We start from the raw sequence: 20892 nt of genomic DNA on the forward strand, positions 1-20892 counted from the left end.
AGCTGAGGCTGGCTTCGAACCTGTGCGATCCTCCTGTCTCAGCTTCACAAGCGCGGAGATTACAAGTGTGCGCCACCACGCCCGGCGGGAGTGATCTCTCTAACTTGGGCTAGTTCTTATGCCTTCTGTAGCTTGCAGTTAGACCAACTGCATTTGCAGCAGTGACTAATAATGGAAGTGGACAAGTGGCATCTGTCTCCTGCTGGCCCTGGCCCCTGGCGGGCACTGCCCTAGCTGCCCTTCCAGAGGGCCTCTGTCCAGCTCACAGATGGGGCGGATGTGGCAGGGTGTCACAAATGCCCTCCTCGCCCTCGAGCAAGAATGCCGGGGAACTGTGGTCAAAGGGCAAGCAGCCGGGAGGGGCAGAGCTTGGTGCAGGCAGACGCAGACCAACCGGCAGCGACCCTGGAATAACTATACACGCGAGGCCATCTGCCCTCTGGGTTCGCTGGGGTCCGTGAGCTGAGAGGATGGCATTGTCTCCCCAGGCTCTGAGGCCAGTGAGACTTCAGTTTTCTGAACAGAAAGGTCTTTGTGTAGTCCAGTGTGAAATCCACTGCCCAGGCCAGTGCCATTCCAGACATAGAAAGAAGCTGGTGTCAGAAAAAGCCCCGTGGTGCTCGGCTATTATCCCAGTACTCAGGAGGCAGAGACCAGAGGATCATAGGTTCAAGGCCAGCCTCAGCAAGATTCTGTTTCCAAAGAAATAAAAACTGAAAAGGGCTGGGAGGGAGCTTGGAGGGAGAATGCCCTGGGTTCAATCCCCAGAAGAGAGGGGAAGAAAAGGAAGGAAGGAAGGAAGGGAGGGAGGGAAGGAGGAAGGGAAGGAGGGAGGGAAGGAGGGAGGGACCAGTCACAGGGAACACATGGCGGTAACCCCACACCTTCCTTTCTCCCCACTTCTGTTGTTTTCCTGTGTTGGGTACCACCCTCTCCGTGAGTCCAGTGATTGGAAAATACAGCCAGCATCCAGACTCAGGTGAGTCCCAAACACTGCGCCGTGTCCCGCCTCTCATTGCGTCCTCCTGGGAGTGTCCGAGACTCACCGCTTCTTTCCTTCCCTCTCTCTCTTCTCTCCCCTTGATCCTCCAAGAATTGCAGCTGAAGTTGGCCGTAGGTTGGACACTAAGCATTCGTATTCTCTGCCCCTCTTGCCACTAGAGACAGCGATTCGTGTTTGCCCCGTTCTGTGCAGCTTGGCACCTGTGCCTCCGTCCCCGGCCCGCGCTGAGGCCACGGGAGCAGGGCCTTGGCTGCCCATGCCGCCCGGGGAGGCCGCTGTCCCCGTGGACTTGCGCAAGCTTGCTGCTCACGAGCCCCCACCCTGCATCTGCGCTGCTGCCGCCCCTGCCTGGCCCAGCCTGACCCCTGCGCCCTGGGGAGCGCTGGCCCTCCTGGCAGCCCTGGTGGGTCCCGAGCTGGCCCAGATGTGCCTCCCCTAGCTGCTTGCCGCCGCTGCGCTGCGCTGCGCTGCGCTGCTCCCCACCGCGGGCTCTGGAGCCACTGATGTGTCGCCGGCATCTGCTGAGCCTTTTTCCCTCCAGGCGCATGAACTCTCCTTTAGGGATGATTTGGCTTTTTGTTCTCTTAAATCAACACTGATGCTAAGTACTATGGCACACACCTCCTGTCCCAGGACAGGAGGATCACAGGTTTGAGGCCAGCCTCAGCAACTTAGGGAGACCGTGTTTCAAATTTAAAAAAAATCAACACTAAGGTTGCCTGCCCCTTGGGGTGGGCAGATCAAACTTAAGGCTGAAACCACTGAGGCTCCCAGGAGCCCAGGAAAGGAGAGAACTGTTTGGCAACGAAGACGTAGCCGGCCTGCCCTCTGCCGGGCCTGGCTCCTGGCTGAGGAATCCCACAGGCCGCTGTGAGCGAGCTGGGGCATGCAGACCCACCTTCGGGTGTTGGCAGGGAGCCGCACGACACTAACCGTCCAGTGTGCCGGGCAGCCCCTGGGGGTGGTCCCAGCTTCCCTGCGCCCTCGCCCCGCCTGGCTTTCCTTCCTCCCCTCTCTCCCGCCTCACCCCCCTCTTCCGGTTCCCTCCAGGGATGAGCGACAGCGTCAAGGACAAGTTCTCCATCGCCTTCTCCATCGTGGGCATGTTCGCCTCGCACGCGGTGGGAAGCCTCAGCGTGTTCTTCTGCGCAGAGATCACCCCCACAGTGATAAGGTGGGTACCCGGGCACCGCGGCGCGCATCTTCTCCTCTCAGGACTCAGGGATGGGCCCTGGCTCCAGGCTCCCTGTCCTGGGCCCACATCAGCCCCACCCGCCCTGACTTATGGACCAGGGTGCCAGGCGTGCCGGCCCGTCAGCCATGACTCAGCCAGATGCCAGCTTCTTCCTGACCCCAAGGCACCCAGGGGCAGGTGACAGCTTGACCTTGGGTCCCATCCAGTCCAGGCAGTTACCAGGGGAATGTGGAGGCCACTGCTGTTCAGAGTGTAAGAAACTTGGCAACGAGCAGAGATAAGCAGATAGAGTAATCACGCCATACTTGGCTAACATGAGCGCTATTGGCTCTACTAAAAGACCTTAATAACAAAGCTATTTCAATTAAAAAGAAGAAGAAGAGGAGGAGGAGGAGGAGGAGGAGGAAGAGGAGGAGGAGGAGGCTGCCGGCGTGGTGGCGCAGGCTTATAATCACAGCATTTGGGAGGCTGAGACCAGAGGATCGCTGTTCGTGGACAGCCTCAGCTACTTAGTGAGGCCCTTTGCAACTCAATGAGACCCTGTTTCAAAATAAAGAATAAAAAATAGGGCTGGGGGCGTAGCTCAGAGATAGAATGCCTCTGGGTTCTATCCCCAGTACAAGAAAAGAAGGAAGGAAGGAAGGAAGGAAGGAAGGAAGGAAGGAAGGAAGGAAGGAGCAGTACGTGCACTTGTAATCCCAGCTACCTGGGAGGCTGAGGCAGGAAGATCACATGTTCAAGGCCAGCCTGGGCCACATAGCAAGATCCCATCTTCCAAAAAAACGAAAACAAAAACCGAAAATAGAAAGGACCTGTTTTTTACTGGTCTGAGAAGTTGGCCTCGCTAATCCACAGGAAAGCTTCAGAGGGAGAGCTCCAGCACGTTGTATCGCTGACTTAGTTAAGATATATTGAGAGCTCGCTTTTTGCCAGGCAGAAGGTCAAGTTAATAAAATAACACAACTCTGGCCTTCATGGAGTTTGTCTTCGGTTCACACTTCCCAGAAAGGTGTGATTAACGTGTGCTTAGATACTTTTGATGTTTGTTTGTTTTGAGTACTTGGCATTCTACTTCTGACCTACAGCCCCAGCCCTATCTTATTTTTTGTTTTGAAATAGGGTCTCCCTAGGTTGTTGAGGGTCGCTCTTATTGCTGAGGCTGGCCTTAAACCTTTGCCCCTTCTGCTTCAGCCTAGCAAGTACTGTGGCTAAGTTCCTGAGGCTGGAATGAAACCTGAGCTCTTCCTGCCTCAGACTTTCAAGTGCTGGGGTTACAGCACGAGCTGCCACGCCTGGCTTAGCTGATTTCGTTTTAATTCATAAGGTGAGGTTGAGCCCTTCTAGCGCTATCCCTAGAGAACAGTATTAGGCAAAATCAAAAATAATGCGAGTAAAATAAAAAATATGTGAGTACGGCGGAGTGTGAAAAAAATACGAGGTCTGGTACACGTGGCATGTAAAGTTTTAATGGCACGGCTCTCCCGGGGATCAGGGCGAGGCACCGTGGGGCCCGCGCGCCTGTCCGAAACTAGAGGACGCGGGCTCTCCTTTTCAAGGGATGCATCTCACGAGATGGGGGTTTTACTCGGGGGAACGCCCAATTCTCGCAGGGGTTTCGGCTCCCCCTTGCCCGTGCAGAGGTCATGTGATGCAAAGTCACACGAGTGCAGGACCCAGCTTATCCCGGCCTTTTTGCTTAAGGAGGGTAAGGATGTCGATTTGATCCTCTAGCGACTTCCTGCTGTCAAGGGGCGTCGTCAGGGACCCCGGGCCGGGAGAAGTCGGGAGTCTGCAGGAAGGGGGCAGGTGGGTGCATAGCTGCAGTGAGAATTGGAGGTTACCCTGGACAGCTCGGTGATGTGTGCTTGAGGAGGCTTGAACAGGCAAGGGCTATTAAAGAAAAAAAACAAATCGTGAGATTGAGCAGGCGACCAAAAAGGACCAAAAAACTTATCAAACAGTATATGAATGATACACACCACTTAACTGTAGTCATATCATTTTCCTAACACAGGTTGAGCATTCCTAATCTGAAAATCTAAAACCCAAAATGCTCCAAAATCCACAACTTTTTTCCCCAACATGATACCATAATAGAAAATTCCACACCATGAAATCTTGTTTCATTGATATAATTCTTTTAAATATTGTATAAAATTGCCTCCAGGCTATGTATATACGAAACATAAACGAATTCCATGTTTAAATTTGGGTCAGGCTAGGTGTGGTGGCTCCCGCTTGTAATCCCCGCACTTGGGAGCCTGAGACAGGAGGATCGCACAGGTTCGAGGCCAGCCTCAGCTACTTAACGAGGCTCTCAGCAACTTAGTGAGACCCTGCTTCCAAATAAAATAGAAAATAGGTCTGGGAGTATAGCCCGGAGGTAGAAAGCCTCTGGGTTCTACCCCCAGTACCACAAAAAAATAATAATAAATAAATAAATTTGGGTCCCCTTCCCCAAGATACCTTATTATATATATTTCAAAATCTGAAAAATGTCCAAACTTCAAAACATTTCTGCTCCTGGGATAAGAGATACTCAACCTGTGTTTGCTTTTTGTGACTCACTAAAGAGTTCATCTTCATTTCTATGTCCTTTCACTTTTTCTAGGAATATCATTGCATTTCTCAGACATGTTGCTGCTTAAAAATATAAATTGCGAGCATGGGTAGTTACTCAGGTGTGGGCTGAACCCTAGAAGTCAGCATGACTTGTTTCTTTGGAGGAACAAGTAGAGGCCATTCTGGTTGCAGGCAGGATGTAATGAGACTAATTATTTCAGCCCCTCTGGCAGTGGGAAGGGCTGGAGGAGCAGACCCACAGGTTCATGGGCTTCCTTTCTTTTTTACATTTCCAGTGGTCATGCTGACTGTAGAATGTTCACATGAGCTCATCTTGATTCATTCTCTTAGATTTGTTCAAAAGAGCCAAGCCTATGGGCTACTTTGTTCATGTAAAAAAAAAAAAAAAAAAAAAAAAAGCCAAGGTACTGGATACTTAAGACAGAAGCAATTGAGTGTCGAATAATCCATCCTGTTCCTACCTTCTCTTATGCCACAGAGAGGAGCTGTGCCGGGAACTTGTTTCATGCTTGCCATTAGAAAACATCTCAAGCACACAGCAACTTCATTTTTTTCACCTAGAAATTTTTTCTTTATAAAAGAATCTAGCAGCTGAGCATGGTGGTGCACGCCTGTAATCCCAGTACATGAGAGGGCTGAGACAGGAGAGTTGCAGGTTCAAGGACAGCCTCGGCAATGTGAAGAGACTCTTAGCAACCTAGAATGACCCTATCTCAAAATAAAAACATACAATAGCCGGGCGTGATGGCGCACGCTTGTCATCCCCGCGCTTGGGAGGCGGAGACAGGAGGATCGTGCAGGTTCGAAGCCAGCCTCGCTGGCTTAAGAGACCCTGTTTCCAAATAAAAATATAAAATAGGTCTGGGAGTGTAGCCTGGAGGTAGAAGGGTTTCCAGGAACCCCAGTACCACAAAAAAAAAAAAATACAATAAAATAGGGTTGGGGGTATAGCTCAGAGGCAGAATGCCCCTGGGTTCACTCCCCAGTACCAAAATCACAGCTAGACTTTCTGGGTTTCCAGCTGACCTCTCTGTATTTATATGTCATTGGTAGCCTCGCTAGTCATTGTTAGATTCTGCTTAGCAAGCTAGACTGAAGGAAATGCCGTGTCCATTTCCTCTTTGATGCGAACCTGGAAAGATGATTTGTGGATAGAAATTCAACAAACAGGTCCTGAAGCTCAGCTCGCCCCGATGACCAACTGGAAAAAAAATGTGACCCTGGGTGATGTTTTTGTACCTTCAGAGGACGAAAGGAAGTTAGTTGAGCCCCCAGGGGCCTCGGCCAGGCTGGAAGAAGTTCTAGGAGTTTCCTGAGAAAACACATTTCTCACCATGGACGTGCAAGGAGCCCTCTTCTGCAAAGGCACTGCAGAACCATTCCCACAGAGCCCCTGGGGTGCAAGTGGGCTTTCTGCCATCCCCACTGCACACGGATAGATGCAAGACACGTGAGGCTGGGTGGTTTGGAAGTCCCTGCGTTTCCTCTTTCTTTATGTAAAACCAGCCTTTTTGAACAAAGCTGTGTTACAAACCCAGCTTCTGAGCAAGAACAGTAGCAAAGATTAAGATGCCAGGAGCAGCTGACTGGAAACACAGGCAAAGGTAACAAGCTTTCTGTGCAGACACTCATGGAAATCTCTTGTCCTGAGAATGATGGAGAGTACGCAGGGTGAACACAATCTTATCCCATTAGTTTCTGTGCCGGGCAGGCTCTATATTACAGGGAGCTGCTTCCCCGATGCCTAGGCTCAGTCCAGATGGTGTTTATCATCAGCCATGCAGTAGCTTTTTCTGGGCTTTCCTTCCAAGGCTTTAGGAGTTGGGTGTGAGATGCAGGCAGGCTGGGAAAGGCCCTGTATCTGATGGTCCCATCTCTCCCTTTGGCCTGGGCAGAAGTGGCCTGGGGATCCTGGGTTGGTCTAGATGCAGTCGGTGGCTTTTCTGTGGCAGGTCATCTTGTCTCTCCGCCATCTGGAAGCTGCTCATGGGGCCTGCACTGGCTTCCTTCCCCTCACAAAGGGGCAGCGTGGGGCAGGAGGCTGGTACTGGAGACCATGAGAAGCCGCTTTCTTGTCTGCATATTCTTCGGAGGCTTAGCTCCTATCAACTGCCTGTTACCCTTTCCTGCTCGTCTTCCCACTCTGGTGGCCACAGCCCTTTCTTCTAGATTTTTTACACGCAAACTGGGCTTATTAGAGACCCTCCTTCCTGAACTAAGTCCCAGTGTCTATCTTTTGCGCTAAGGATGCTTCAAAAAGAGGAATGAGCAGATGACCGGTGCTTAAGGTGGCCTTTGGAATCTGCTTATTTTCTTTTAAGATGTATGCCTTTAAAAAAAATAACAATCTAACATCTGATAGCAAATAGCAAGTGACCAGACCTGGAGCCAACGTGCATTCCCTGCCAGCGGCACCTGCCCAGTGAGCACTGGGGAGACAGGGACGTGGCTGAAGGGAAGAGCCAGGGATTTGAGCCTGGAGCCCTGTGATCCCAGAGGCTGTATCCCTGGGTGGCCTTGGGCAAGGGCTACTTTTGTCTCTTTACCTTAAACGCCCTAATCAAACCTACCATATTAGAGGCGAGAGAAACAGTTGTCCCTCAGTATCCAAGGGTTCTATGTCTACAGATTCAACCAACTGCAGATGGAAAATATGTGGGAAAATAGTCCTGTCTGAATGTGTACAGACTTTGGAGGGTGTCATTATTCCCCTAAACAATATACTATATAGCAACCGTTTATATACCATTTATATTGTAGTGGGTATGGTAATCTAGAGATGTTTTTTTTTTTTTTTAATTAATTTATTTTTTAAATTGGTGCATTGTAGTCATATATCAATCACATTGGAGTACAAGACTTGAGAGGATATACAAGCACACATCATCCAATTAGCCCTCCTCCAGCCCCCGTCCCATTCCCTCCCCCTCCCTCCATCCCACACTTCTTTGGTGATTTACTTTGATACATTTGTTTATGTACCTCCTGCATTTTAAAGAGGCTCCGTCCTCCAGTATTACATACCCTCTGATTGGTCACATTAGTTGCTTCACTATAGGGCCCTTTCTATAGCTCAACCTCTTCCTGTTGCCCGTTTCCTCCTAGTTATTGCTGATTAAGAGAAGCGTCTGATTTATATTTTCTGCGATATTTCTCTGTGCATGCTGCGTTGCAAGTACCAATCCCACTCTTGATGGTCCCAGTAGTGGCCTGGCTACTCAGTGGACTTATCCAGACCTCGCTGGCTCACGCAGCGGCCTTGCCTCATGGGAGGACCCAGTTCTGGTCTCGCTGGCCCCTGAACCGGTCAAACCCCTAAGCTGGCTTTGGTCCCGACCTTGGAGGCCGCAGGAGTGAACTTGCCTCACGCCAGGCTCCGATGCTGGCCATTGGCCCCTGCACCAGTCTAACCCCTTGGCAGGATTCCAGTCCCGGCCTCGGAGGCCCCAACACTGGTAATGCCTCACGGCAGGCTCCGATGCCGGCCTCACTGGCCCCAGCACCGGCCTAACCCCTCGGCAGGCTCTTATCCTGGCCTCGAGGCCCCAGTACCGGCCTTGCCTCAAGGCAGGCTCCGATGCCGGCCTCGCTGGCCCCAGCACCAGCCTAACCCCTCAGCAGGCTCTTATCCTGGCCTCGGAGGCCCCAGTACCGGCCTTGCCTCACGGCAGGCTCCGATGCCGGCCTCACTGGCCCCAGCAGTGGCCTAACCCCTCGGCAGGCTCCGATCCCGGCCTCAGAGGCCCCAGTACCGGCCTTGCCTCAAGGCAGGCTCCGATGCCGGCCTCGCTGGCCCCAGCACCGGCCTAACCCCTCAGCAGGCTCTTATCCTGGCCTCGGAGGCCCCAGTACCGGCCTTGCCTCACGGCAGGCTCCGATGCCGGCCTCGCTAGCCCCAGCAGCGGCCTAACCCCTCGGCAGGCCAAGATCCCGGCCTCGGAGGCCCCAGCACTGGTCATGCCTCAAGGCAGGCTCCGATGCCGGCCTCGCTGGCCCCAGCACCGGCCTAACCCCTTGGCAGGCTCTTATCCTGGCCTCGGAGGCCCCAGTACCGGCCTTGCCTCATGGCAGGCTCCGATGCCGGCCTCGCTGGCCCCAGCACCGGCCTAACCCCTCGGCAGGCTCTTATCCTGGCCTAGAGGCCCCAGTACCGGCCTTGCCTCACGGCAGGCTCCGATGCCGGCCTCACTGGCCACAGCAGCGGCCTAACCTCTCGGCAGGCTCCGATCCCGGCCTCAGAGGCCCCAGTACCGGCCTTGCCTCACGGCAGGCTCCTATGCCGGCCTCGCTGGCCCCAGCAGCGGCCTAACCCCTCGGCAGGCTCCGATCCCGGCCTCGGAGGCCCCAGCACTGGTCATGCCTCAAGGCAGGCTCCGATGCCGGCCTCGCTGGCCCCAGCACCGGCCTAACCCCTTGGCAGACTCTTATCCTGGCCTCGGAGGCCCCAGTACCGGCCTTGCCTCACGGCAGGCTCCGATGCCAGCTTCGCTGGCCCCAGCACCGGCCTAACCCCTCGGCATGCTCCGATCCCGGCCTCGGAGGCCCCAGCACTGGTCATGCCTCACGGCAGGCTATGCTGCCGGCCTCGTTGGCCCCAGCACCGGCCTAACCCCTCGGCAAGCTCTTATCCTGGACTCGGAGGCCCCAGTACCGGCCTTGCCTCACGGCAGGCTCCGATGCCGGCCTCGCTGGCCCCAGCACCGGCCTAATCCCTCGGCAGGCTCTTATCCTGGCCTCGAGGCCCCAGTACCGGCCTTGCCTCAAGGCAGGCTCCGATGCCGGCCTCGCTGGCCCCAGCACCGGCCTAACCCCTCAGCAGGCTCTTATCCTGGCCTCGGAGGCCCCAGTACCGGCCTTGCCTCACGGCAGGCTCCGATGCCGGCCTCGCTAGCCCCAGCAGCGGCCTAACCCCTCGGCAGGCTCCGATCCCGGCCTCGTAGGCCCCAGCACTGGTCATGCCTCAAGGCAGGCTCCGATGCCGGCCTCGCTGGCCCCAGCACCGGCCTAACCCCTTGGCAGGCTCTTATCCTGGCCTCGGAGGCCCCAGTACCGGCCTTGCCTCACGGCAGGCTCCGATGCCGGCCTCGCTGGCCCCAGCACCGGCCTAACCCCTCGGCATGCTCCGATCCCGGCCTCGGAGGCCTTAGCACTGGTCATGCCTCACGGCAGGCTCCGCTGCCGGCCTTGTTGGCCCCAGCACCGGCCTAACCCCTCGGCAAGCTCTTGTCCTGGCCTCGGAGGCCCCAGTACCGGCCTTGCCTCACGGCAGGCTCCGATGCCGGCCTCGCTGGCCCCAGCACCGGCCTAACCCCTCGGCAGGCTCTTATCCTGGCCTAGAGGCCCCAGTACCGGCCTTGCCTCACGGCAGGCTCCGATGCCGGCCTCACTGGCCACAGCAGCGGCCTAACCTCTCGGCAGGCTCCGATCCCGGCCTCAGAGGCCCCAGTACCGGCCTTGCCTCACGGCAGGCTCCGATGCCGGCCTCGCTGGCCCCAGCAGCGGCCTAACCCCTCGGCAGGCTCCGATCCCGGCCTCGGAGGCCCCAGCACTGGTCATGCCTCAAGGCAGGCTCCGATGCCGGCCTCGCTGGCCCCAGTACCGGCCTAACCCCTTGGCAGACTCTTATCCTGGCCTCGGAGGCCCCAGTACCGGCCTTGCCTCACAGCAGGCTCCGATGCCGGCCTCGCTGGCCCCAGCACCGGCCTAACCCCTCGGCATGCTCCGATCCCGGCCTCGGAGGCCCCAGCACTGGTCATGCCTCACGGCAGGCTCCGCTGCCGGCCTCGTTGGCCCCAGCACCGGCCTAACCCCTTGGCAAGCTCTTATCCTGGCCTCGGAGGCCCCAGTACCGGCCTTGCCTCACAGCAGGCTCCGATGCCGGCCTCGCTGGCCCCAGCACTGGCCTAATCCCTCGGCAGGCTCTTATCCTGGCCTCGAGGCCCCAGTACCGGCCTTGCCTCAAGGCAGGCTCCGATGCCGGCCTCGCTGGCCCCAGCACCGGCCTAACCCCTCAGCAGGCTCTTATCCTGGCCTCGGAGGCCCCAGTACCGGCCTTGCCTCACGGCAGGCTCCGATGCCGGCCTCACTGGCCCCAGCAGCGGCCTAACCCCTCGGCAGGCTCCGATCCCGGCCTCAGAGGCCCCAGTACCGGCCTTGCCTCACGGCAGGCTCCGATGCCGGCCTCACTGGCCCCAGCAGCGGCCTAACCCCTCGGCAGGCTCCAATCCCGGCCTCAGAGGCCCCAGCACTGGTCATGCCTCACGGCAGGCTCCGATGCCGACCTCGCTGGCCCCAGCACCGGCCTAACCCCTCGGCAAGCTCTTGTCCTGGCCTCGGAGGCCCCAGTACCGGCCTTGCCTCAAGGCAGGCTCCGATGCCGGCCTCACTGGCCCCAGCAGCGGCCTAACCCCTCGGCAGGCTCCGATCCCGGCCTCGGAGGCCCCAGCACTGGTCATGCCTCAAGGCAGGCTCCGATGCCGGCCTCGCTGGCCCCAGCACCGGCCTAATCCCTCAGCAGGCTCTTATCCTGGCCTCGGAGGCCCCAGCACCGGCCTAACCCCTCGGCAGGCTCTTATCCTGGCCTCGGAGGCCCAAGTACCGGCCTTGCCTCATGGCAGGCTCTGATGCCAGCCTCGCTGGCCCCAGCACCGGCCTAACCCCTCAGCAGGCTCCGGTCCCGTCCTCGGGGGCCCCAACACTGGCCTTGCCTCACGGCAGGCTCTGATGCCGGCCTCGCTGACCCCAGCACCGGCCTAACCCCTCAGCAAGTTCCGGACCCGACCTCGGCGGCCCTAGCACAAGCCTTGCATCATGGCAGGCTCCAATGCCGGCCTCGCTGGCCCCAGCATCGGTCTAACCCCTCTGCAGGTTCCAATCCCGGCCACGGAGGCCTCAGTAGTGGCCTTGCCTCACAGCAAGCTCCGATGTCGGCCACTGGCCCCGGCGCCCGCCTAACCCCTCAGCAGGTTCCGATCACTGTCTCTGTGGTTATTATTTCAAAGGTTCCAGTTGTAATGTATCAGATCTCTGCCTCCCCCGAATATTGGCCACTGGCATTGTCACTGCCTCCACCGTTTCAAATCCTTCCCAGGCTCTTTTTCCACTCTGAAAGTTGTCCAGTGTTCCTAAGCATGCGTGATGGTAGCATTCGACATTTAGTGTAATTTCTCCAAAAAAATAAAGTTGGTAAGATCCGGTTTCTGCTTCTCCTGAATACAAGTCTCCACCACCATCGCGAAGAACTCTTTCAACACCGCATTTCTCCTTGGTCTCCGCTAAACTCTCTCCTTATATGTGATGTCTGAGATTCTTAACAATATAGAGAAATAGCAGTCCTCTTTCACGGCGAATTTTTCCATAAGTTCCAGCGCATTTAGATAAGTTTTGTCTGCATCTCCAGTGTCCTGGCATCCATAACGGCTTTCTTACCACCTCTCCGATATTTTTCTTTATCTTTTTCTGTTCTGGGCCCGGTTTCTCCAGGGGTCTGGCGTGCTACTCGCAGTTCGGCCGGGACCCAGAGTCCCGCGATCCGGGCCCCAGCTGGCGTGCCCTGTGCTAGACCCCCGCCCAGAACCCAGCGTCTTACTGGGCCTTGTTTCTCCAGGGGTCTGGCGTGCTACTCGCAGTTTGACCTGGGGCCCAGAGTCCCGCGACCAGGGCCCCATCTGGCGTGCCCAGCCCATGACCCCTGCCCAGAACCCAGCGTCTTACTGGGTCTGGTTTCTCCAGGGGTCTGGCGTGCTACGCGCAGTTCGGCAGGGGCCCAGAGTCCCGCGACCAGGGCCCCATCTGGCGTGCCCAGCCCGCGACCCCCGCCCAGAACCCAGCGTCTTACTGGGTCCGGTTTCTCCAGGGGTCTGGCGTGCTACGCGCCTTTCGGCAGGGGCCCAGAGTCCCGCGACCCGGGACCCGGCTTTTGTGCGCCCCGCGCAACCCCTGCCCAGAACCCAGCGTCTTACTGGGCCTGGTTTCTCCAGGGGTCTGGCGTGCTACTCGCAGTTCTGCCTGGGGCCCAGAGTCCCGCGACCCGGGCCCCATCTGGCGTGCCCAGCCCGCGACCCCTGCCCAGAACCCAGCGTCTTACTGGGTCTGGTTTCTCCAGGGGTCTGGCGTGCTACGCGCAGTTCGGCAGGGGCCCAGAGTCCCGCGACCAGGGCCCCATCTGGCGTGCCCAGCCCGCTAGAGATGTTTTAAAGAAGGTGGGAGGAGGTTTGTAGGTTCTATGCAAATACTATACCATTTCATATAAGGGAATTGAGCATTCAAGGATTTGAGTCCTGGAACCAACCCCCAAGGATGCTGGGAGACTACTATGTGTACATGGAAAGGGACTGGGCTCAGTAAATGACAACTGATAAAATTGAGATAAATATTTGTTTAACTTTACAGAAACATAGTAAAGACAAATTAAGAGATATAAAGGAGGAAGTGAAAATAGGTTTATTTTTGTGTAAAAATGCAAGATGATGATCTTCATGTCTCAGAACAATTTGAAGTGTTTTGTTTTGTTTTGTTTTGTTTTTTCCAGTACTGGGGATTGAACCCAGGGTATTCTACCTCCGAGTTACACCTCCTTTATTTTGAAACAGGTTCTCACTAAGCTGTAGAGAGCCTCACTAAGTAGCTGAGGCTGGCTGAGGACCTAAGATCCTCTTGGCTTAGCCTCCCAAGCCTGGGATTACAAGCGCGCACTACCACACACAGATCAAGATTTTGTCATTTTTTTATATTTATTTATTTATTTATGGTGGTACCGGGGTTCCTGGAAACCCTTCTACCTACAGGCTACACTCCCAGACCTACTTTTATACTTTTTTATTTGGAAACAGGGTCTCTTAAGCCAGCGCGGCTGGCTTCAAACCTACGCAATCCTCCTGTCTCTGCCTCCCAAGAGCAGGGATTACAAGTGTGTGCCCCCACACCCGGCTAAGATTTTGTAATTCTTAATTCAAGCTTGCTACTTCTAATAATAAGTCTCCCTGTCTACCATATCTTTATCATTATTTTAAAATTACTACTAAAATAAAGATACACAGATATTAAATTTTTGTGCTTCTAAAGCACAAAGAATTCCCCTTTTTTATATAAATTGAGGCATCTCTGGCACGAACACATGGATCTGGGCTGCCATCTAGTGACAATCTAGAGAATAGCAGAAAGTGCCTAGTCAAAGTCTGCATTTTAGAGGAGAAAAAGGAACTTAATATCTTTAAACCATGCCATTACAGAAGAGAAAAAGCTAAAAGTGGCATGCCAACTTGCAGCAAAATTTTTCCTAAAGCTACTGAATGATTTCAAGCACCCTGATTTAAAAAAGAAAAAAGAAAAGGGCTTGTGTTAAAAAAAAAAAAGTGGTCATGCATTGGACATAGGCATGTTGGGAGAAATATGTCACTAGCTGATTTTTATCATGCAAACATTCTAGACTGCACTTATGTAAAGCTAGGTGGTCTAGGTTAATCACTTGCACACACTCTGGATTTAATCAAGGGGCCCATATTAGGCTGCTGCAAGCATAAAAGAACACTATTTACAGTAAGGTATTTTGTTTGTTTGTTTGTTTTTTGGGTTTTTTTTGGGGGGTGGTACTGGGGGTGGAACCCAGAGGCTTTCTACCTCTGGGCTATACTCCCAGACCCTTTTTTTTTATACTTTATTTGGAAACAGGGTCTCACTAAGTTGCTGAGAGCCTCACTAAGTAGCTGAGGCTGGCTTCAAACCTGTGCGATCCTCCTGTCTCAGCCTCCCAAGCGCGGGGATTACAAGCTACAGTAAGGTTTTTAAAGTAGAAGTACACCTGAATGATTACAAAAAAAAGTATAGTAGACACACTAACTAGTAAATATACCCACCAGTAGCACCCATTTACCATCACGTCCTATCCATGGCTGTATTACTGTACTTTTAGATCACTGGCGCTACAGTCAGCTTGTTTACACCGTAGCGTCACGCATTGCGCTAGATGTCATGATGGCTCCATCTCCACAGCCGCACGGCCCCCAGGGGTGGGAATGTTTCCGCTCCGTCACATTCTCATGGACCCATTGCTGTCTGTGCAGTTCATCACTAGCCGAAATGTGATGCACGGCATAACTGTATTCCACGGTGTACATCATAGATACCTTTACTGTGCATGATACGCGCACGTATGGATGTGCATGGGGTTTTCTTTGAGTTACTAGGGATGGAACCCGGGACATGCTACCTCCAAGCTACATTCCCAGCCCGATTTTTAATTCTTTATTTGGAAACAGGGTCTCACTAAGTTGCAGAGGACCTAAGTAGCTGAGTCTGGCCTCGAACCTGAGACCCTCCTATCTCAACCTCCCAGGTACTGGGATTACAAGCATGCGCCACCATACCCAGCTTTGAATAGGGTTTTTTAAGGCACCATAAGCCAAATATATATGTATTTCATTTGACATGATTAACACTTATTCATTTGATACCATTTGTCTGGTTAATGCAAGGAGACTTGACCAGGGCTGTGCCCTCATGCTTTAACATTGGCTTTGCGCACACCCTTCCTGGGGCCCTGCCCTCTGCCTTCCTGCATAGTAACCTGTGTGAGCAAGGGCACCGTCCACACAGTGCCAGGAAGGGCAGGCAGAAGCCAGGGAGGTTACTGGTATCAACCCCAAACACATACATTCTCTCTGGCTTCTGATAACATCCCTCCCAACATCCTGTGGCTTCCTGAAGGGGCCAGATTTCACAGAAATACTGGCTATTTTAGGCACTTATATTATTCATCTGACAGATGGAAGCCCTCTCTCTGCTCCTCGCAGTGACCATCTATATTTAACCTGTCCCATTCATTTGGGCGAGCTGACCTTCCTACCTAGGAAGCCAGGGTCATCCGCAGGCATCCAATATTTATCAAGTACAAACAGTGTGTTCTGGTTGATACTGTAGAAAATAATCTCTGTGCCCTTGGAAGGTTAATGGACAGGTAAAGACAATAATCATGTGGGTAAATATTGGCAAAAAAAAAAAAATAGAGTATCTTTAACAGGTGGTTGGGGCCCCTCTGCCTGAGAAGGGGGTCGGTATCTGGAAGACACTCCCAGAAATATGGCTCCTCATCAGCTGGACTCCATGATGGGCCAGTGGCACCGTGGTGTGGCTTTTTCTACAGTTTTGTCCAGCCTCTTCCTGAGCTTTCTAATGCAAAGCGCTGATGACCTATCATACCTGAGTGCAGGGTTTCATGGCTGAGGCTGGAGAACTGTCACACATCTGCTATCTCACAGGGTCTATGGGTCAGGGGCCTGGGCCCCGGCCCCACTCTTCTCTCAGGTTAAGTCACCTGCGGCAGGACCCAGTTCCTCCTGGGGCCAGGGCACTGACGGCCTCAGCTCTTTGCAGACTGTGGCCCAGGGACCTCTTGTTTTATCAGCACTGGCCAAGAGTCTCTTATAAGCTGGTCATAGAAGGGACATCTCATTATCCTCAAGGCAGAGGGTGAGAATACTAGTTGGTGGGAATGAGAGGGAGCGTAGGAATCTGACTGTAACACCAAGCAATGTCCTCATGCCAGCCAGTGGATGGGACACCGTGCAGAGCACAGCCTCACTATGCCCTTGAAAGCGTGCCCTGTGAGTGTCGGGGGCAATACCAGAGTGTCTTGAGGATACAGTAAGAGCACTCGGGGGGGGGGGGGGAAGCAGGTTCAAGCAGGAGACAGCAGCTCTGTGGCTTGCCCAGCAGGAACTTGAAGATGCTAATGTGGACCTCCTCGGGGCTGACTGGAGGGGGGGGGGTACATGCACAGTGCCCAGGAGTGGGGGAGGGCCCCAGGTCCTGTGCCCCACATCAACCCAGGGCTGGCCTGTAAAGGCCCCGTCAAGACCCTGGGCACAGGGGGCTGGCTGCCCCATGCCATGGTAAGCAGGGCACTAACCCTGGCCTGCAGCATGCAGTAACTTAGCAAGACCCTGTTTCTAAATGAAAACTAAAAAGGGCTGGGAGTGTAGCTCAGAGGCAGAATTTCCCCAGGTTTAATCCCCAGGAACCTCTCCCGCCCACTATACTCCCACCAAAATCCTGGCCTGAGCAGCAACAGGTAGCAGTGGAGAGGAAATGTGGCCAGTCTTTGCATTTTTGAGGGGAAAAAGATGGTCTTGCAGTATGGGGTACAGTGCCCCCTATGGTAATGTGGTGGGGATTTGCACCAGAGAAAGGCCCAGCCCACCACACTTGGCAAGCGTTTGAGGGAGAGCGCTTTGAGGCCTAATTTACACACCATAATATTCATGTTTTAAATTACAATCCAGTGACTTGGTAATTTTCTAGTGCTGCGAAACCACCACATTAGACTTTATAAACCCTTCCTGTCAACCCACAAAGCCCCCTCACGCCCCTTCCCTGACTCCACACCCAGCCCAGGCAACCACTCATCTGCCTTCTGTGCCTGTAGAGTCTCCTTTTCTGACATTTCATATAAATGGAGTCAAACGATTACTTGGCATGCTTTGCAGCTCATCCGTGGTGTCGGTTCTGTCTTCCTCTTCACGGCTAATGCCCCATATGATATATCTAGGCATTTGGAGTGTTTCTAAGTTTGGGCTCTTGTGAATAATGTTGCAGTGAGCATTTGCCTGTAAGTTTTTGTAAGTGAAATGTGGCATGTGCTATCTGCTTCCCATGTGGCATGGTGGTCACACAAAAGTTTATGTATGAGCCGGGCATGGTGGCGCACGCTTGTAATCCCCGCGCTTGGGAGGCGGAGACAGGAGGATCGCACAGGTTCGAAGCCAGCCGTGCTGGTGTAAGAGACCCTGTTTCAAAAATATAAAATAGGTCTGGGAGTGTAGCCCGGAGGAAGAAGGGCTTCCAGGAACCCCAGTACCACCAAAAAAAAAAAAAAAAAGTTTATGTATGTATGTATGTATATATGAATGTATTTATTTGCAGTACTGGGGATGGAACCCAGGGGCATTCTACATTCCAAGCTACACCCCCAGCCCTATTTTTTATTCTTTATTTTGAAACACGGTCTCCCTGAGTTGCAGAGGGCCTCACTGAGTAGCTGGGGCTGGCCAAGAACCGGCAATCCTCCTGTCTCAGCCTCCCGAATGCTGGGATTACAAATGTGCGCCATCACGCCTTCCTTTAAAATAAATTTGCCAAGCTGTTTTCCAAAGCGGCCGCACTATTTTTTATTAACCAGCAGCAGAGAGAGGTAATGAGCATATGAAGATTCCAGTTTCTACACATCCAACCCAGGCGCAGAGTGGTAACGCGCAGTGGCTTCCATTTGCATTTCTCCCGTGATGAATGATGTGACCTTCTGCTGACATTTCCTGTTTGTATGTTTGGAGAAATGTCTGTTGAAATCTTTTGCCCATTTCTAAAACTGAGTTATCTGTCATCTTTTTGAGTTATGAGGGTCCTTCATATACTCTGGACACATGTCCTTTTAACAGATAAAATGTTTGCAAACATTTTCTCCCATTCTGTGGACTGTCTTTTCTTTCTAAAGCATGTGTCTTTTGAAAGGGAGAAGTGTTTAATTTCAACAAAGTCCACTTGATCAACTTTTTCTTTTATGGATCCTGCTTCTGGTCTCTGCCTGACCAAAGTTACAAAGGTTTTCTGCTTTCTTTTCTGAGTATGATAGTTTTAGCTCACATGCTTAGGTTCTATGATCTGTTTTGAGTTCATGTTTGTATGTGACATGAAATAAAGGTCTAATTTCGTTGTTTTATACATGAATATCTTCTTATGCCAGCTCTACTTAATGGAAGAGCTGCCCTTTCCTCCACTCAATTATCCTTTGTCAAAAGTCAGTTGACCATAAGTGTAAAGTTTGTATGTGAACTCACTGTTCTGTCCCGTGGATCTGTCTGTTGACACACCAGTACCGTACTGCCTTACTTAATGTAACTTTTATAGTAAGTTTTGAATTGAAAAGGTAATTCTCCCAACTTTGTTCTTTTTCAAAATCATTCTGGCTATTCTGAGTCCTTTGCATTTCCATATTAAATTTTAGAATTAGTGTATCATTTGCTTCAAAGATAAAAATCCACCCCCGCGCCCCATCTCAGATTTCCAAGGACAAATGTCCCTTCATTCAAGGTGGTGCATAAGAAGCCTTGAGAAGTTCTATTATAAATTTCTTCCTTAAACACCCAGGTGTGGTGGTGCATGCCTGTGATCTCAGTACTTGGGAGGCTGAGGCAGGAAGATCTCAAGTCTGCGCCAGCCTCAGCAACTTATAGCAAAGCCCTCCACAACTTAGACCCTGTTTAAAATAAAATAGGGCTGGAGATGTAGCTCAGAGGTAAAATACCCCTGGATTCAATCCCCAGTGCCACAAAAAAAGAAAGTTCTTCATTAAACCAGATGAAGTTCACATCCTTCTACATTCTGCCCAGGACTCCAGGGCTAGGCAAGCAATCCTCCTCCTCCTCCCCCTCCTCCCCCTCCTCCTCCTCCTCTTCCTCTTCCCCCTCCTCCTCCTTCTCCTCCACTTCCTCCTCCTCCTCCTCCTCTTCCCCCTCCTCCTCCTCCTCCTCTTCCCCCTCCTCCTCCTCCTCTACTTCCTCCTCCTTCTCCCCCTCCTCCCCCTCCTCCTCCTCCTCCTCCTCAACAAACTGCCTCCAATTGTCCCTTTGGTGAGTCCCCTGGGGACCCAGGCAGCCATTCCCAGCCTGGCCTGCCACCAAGCACCACAGTAATGGCCACTCAACTTACCCCTTTAACCTTAGTAATACGGTTTTAGGTCAAAGTAGAAGTTAGAGCCATAGGGGATTTTGCAAGTGTTGCGTGTGCGTTCCCTCTGGGATTCTTGGCAGAGGAGTGGAGATAGATGTCTTGTGCTCTGGGTTTGGTCTTCAAAGATCAGGGCTGCAGTGTATGTCTCAGGATGAGACAGAAGAAGCAGGCTAACTCAGATCTCTCTTCCTTTCCTTCTAAAGCCACCTCTGCCATCATGAAGCGTCCCCTACCACTGCCACATCTAATCCTAATTCTTCCCCAAAGCCTCACCTCCAGAGGCCATCTATCAGTTTACAAATCTGAAGGTTTAACCACAGCACCAGTCTCATGTGGCCTCCGTGGTCCCATCAAACCCGATCCCCACCGTGGGCCACTGTGTTGCGGGGGTGCCCGCCCCGCAGACGCCTCCCCGTGCCCGCCCCACTAACCCATGTGCTTCTCCCGCCCCGCAGGTGCGGTGGGCTGGGGCTGGTTCTGGCCAGCGCGGGCTTTGGCATGCTGACCGCGCCCATCATCGAGCTGCACAACCAGAAAGGCTACTTCCTGCACCACATCATCTTTGCCTGCTGCACACTCATCTGCATCATCTGCATCCTCCTGCTGCCCGAGAGTAGGAACCAGAACCTGCCGGAGAACATCTCCAACGGGGAGCATTACACCAGGCAGCCGCTCCTGCCGCACAAGAAGGGCGAGCAGCCGCTCCTGCTCACCAACGCTGAGCTCAAAGACTACTCGGGCCTGCACGACGTGGCCGCCGCGGGTGACGGGCTGCCTGAGGGTGCCACAGCCAACGGCATGAAGTCCATGTAGCCGGCCGGGCCACCATCCTGCCAGGCCCCTGGGGCCCAAAGGCTTGCGGGGAGTCTGGGCACAGGTTTACAGACCAGGGAGCGGACACATGGCCAGGGGTGGGAAAGTCCAACTCTGCTGCTGACGCCACCGATCATGAGGCTTTCAACTGGTGTGGGGAAATTCTGTCTTTCCAAAAGTCCGAGGAGTGAGTTTGAGGAAACAGACTCATTGGACAGAACCCTTCAAAGACTTTCTTTTCTGCCATCAAATGTTTGTATTTATTTTGGTCATTTTTACGAGAAGCACTTTATCCCCTTTCCTCTCGCTGATCACGAAGTGGAACCACCTCCTCCGGGAGCCAGGCTCGGTTGCCCCAAGGAAGATTCCGGAAGTGACCAACACAGTGGCCAGTCTCCTCCCTGGGGGTCAGACACCACTCCTCGCCCTCCACCCAGGAGCCAGAGGTCGTCTGGGTGGCCCAGAGGCGCCCCCAGGCTGACTACCTGCCTGCGGACAGCCCGACACTCTCATGGAGCGTGCCTGGACCGCATTTTAGACAGAATGAAATGTACACAAGTTAGGTTTTTGCTAGAAT

General features: G+C 53.5%; 1 protein-coding gene across 2 annotated transcripts in view; it reads left to right on the forward strand.

The window, feature by feature from the left end:
* The window catches only part of SLC22A23 (solute carrier family 22 member 23), a gene marked incomplete at both ends in the record, with an annotated part of 209383 nt that extends 189068 nt beyond the window's left edge, over window positions 1-20315 (forward strand). Inside the window, 4 exons of one of the 2 annotated variants that reach the window (XM_080710883.1) lie at window positions 947-979; window positions 1094-1117; window positions 2054-2177; window positions 19958-20315. In XM_080710883.1, the coding sequence (XP_080567009.1) occupies window positions 947-979; window positions 1094-1117; window positions 2054-2177; window positions 19958-20315 (539 nt within the window). The remainder of the gene's footprint in view (window positions 1-946; window positions 980-1093; window positions 1118-2053; window positions 2178-19957) is intronic. The other variant, XM_080710884.1, reaches the window with a different exon arrangement.
* Window positions 20316-20892: the final 577 nt, after the last annotated feature.

This window comes from Muscardinus avellanarius, assembly GCF_963383645.1.
Source record: "Muscardinus avellanarius genome assembly, chromosome: 14".
Lineage (NCBI taxonomy): Eukaryota > Metazoa > Chordata > Mammalia > Rodentia > Gliridae > Muscardinus > Muscardinus avellanarius.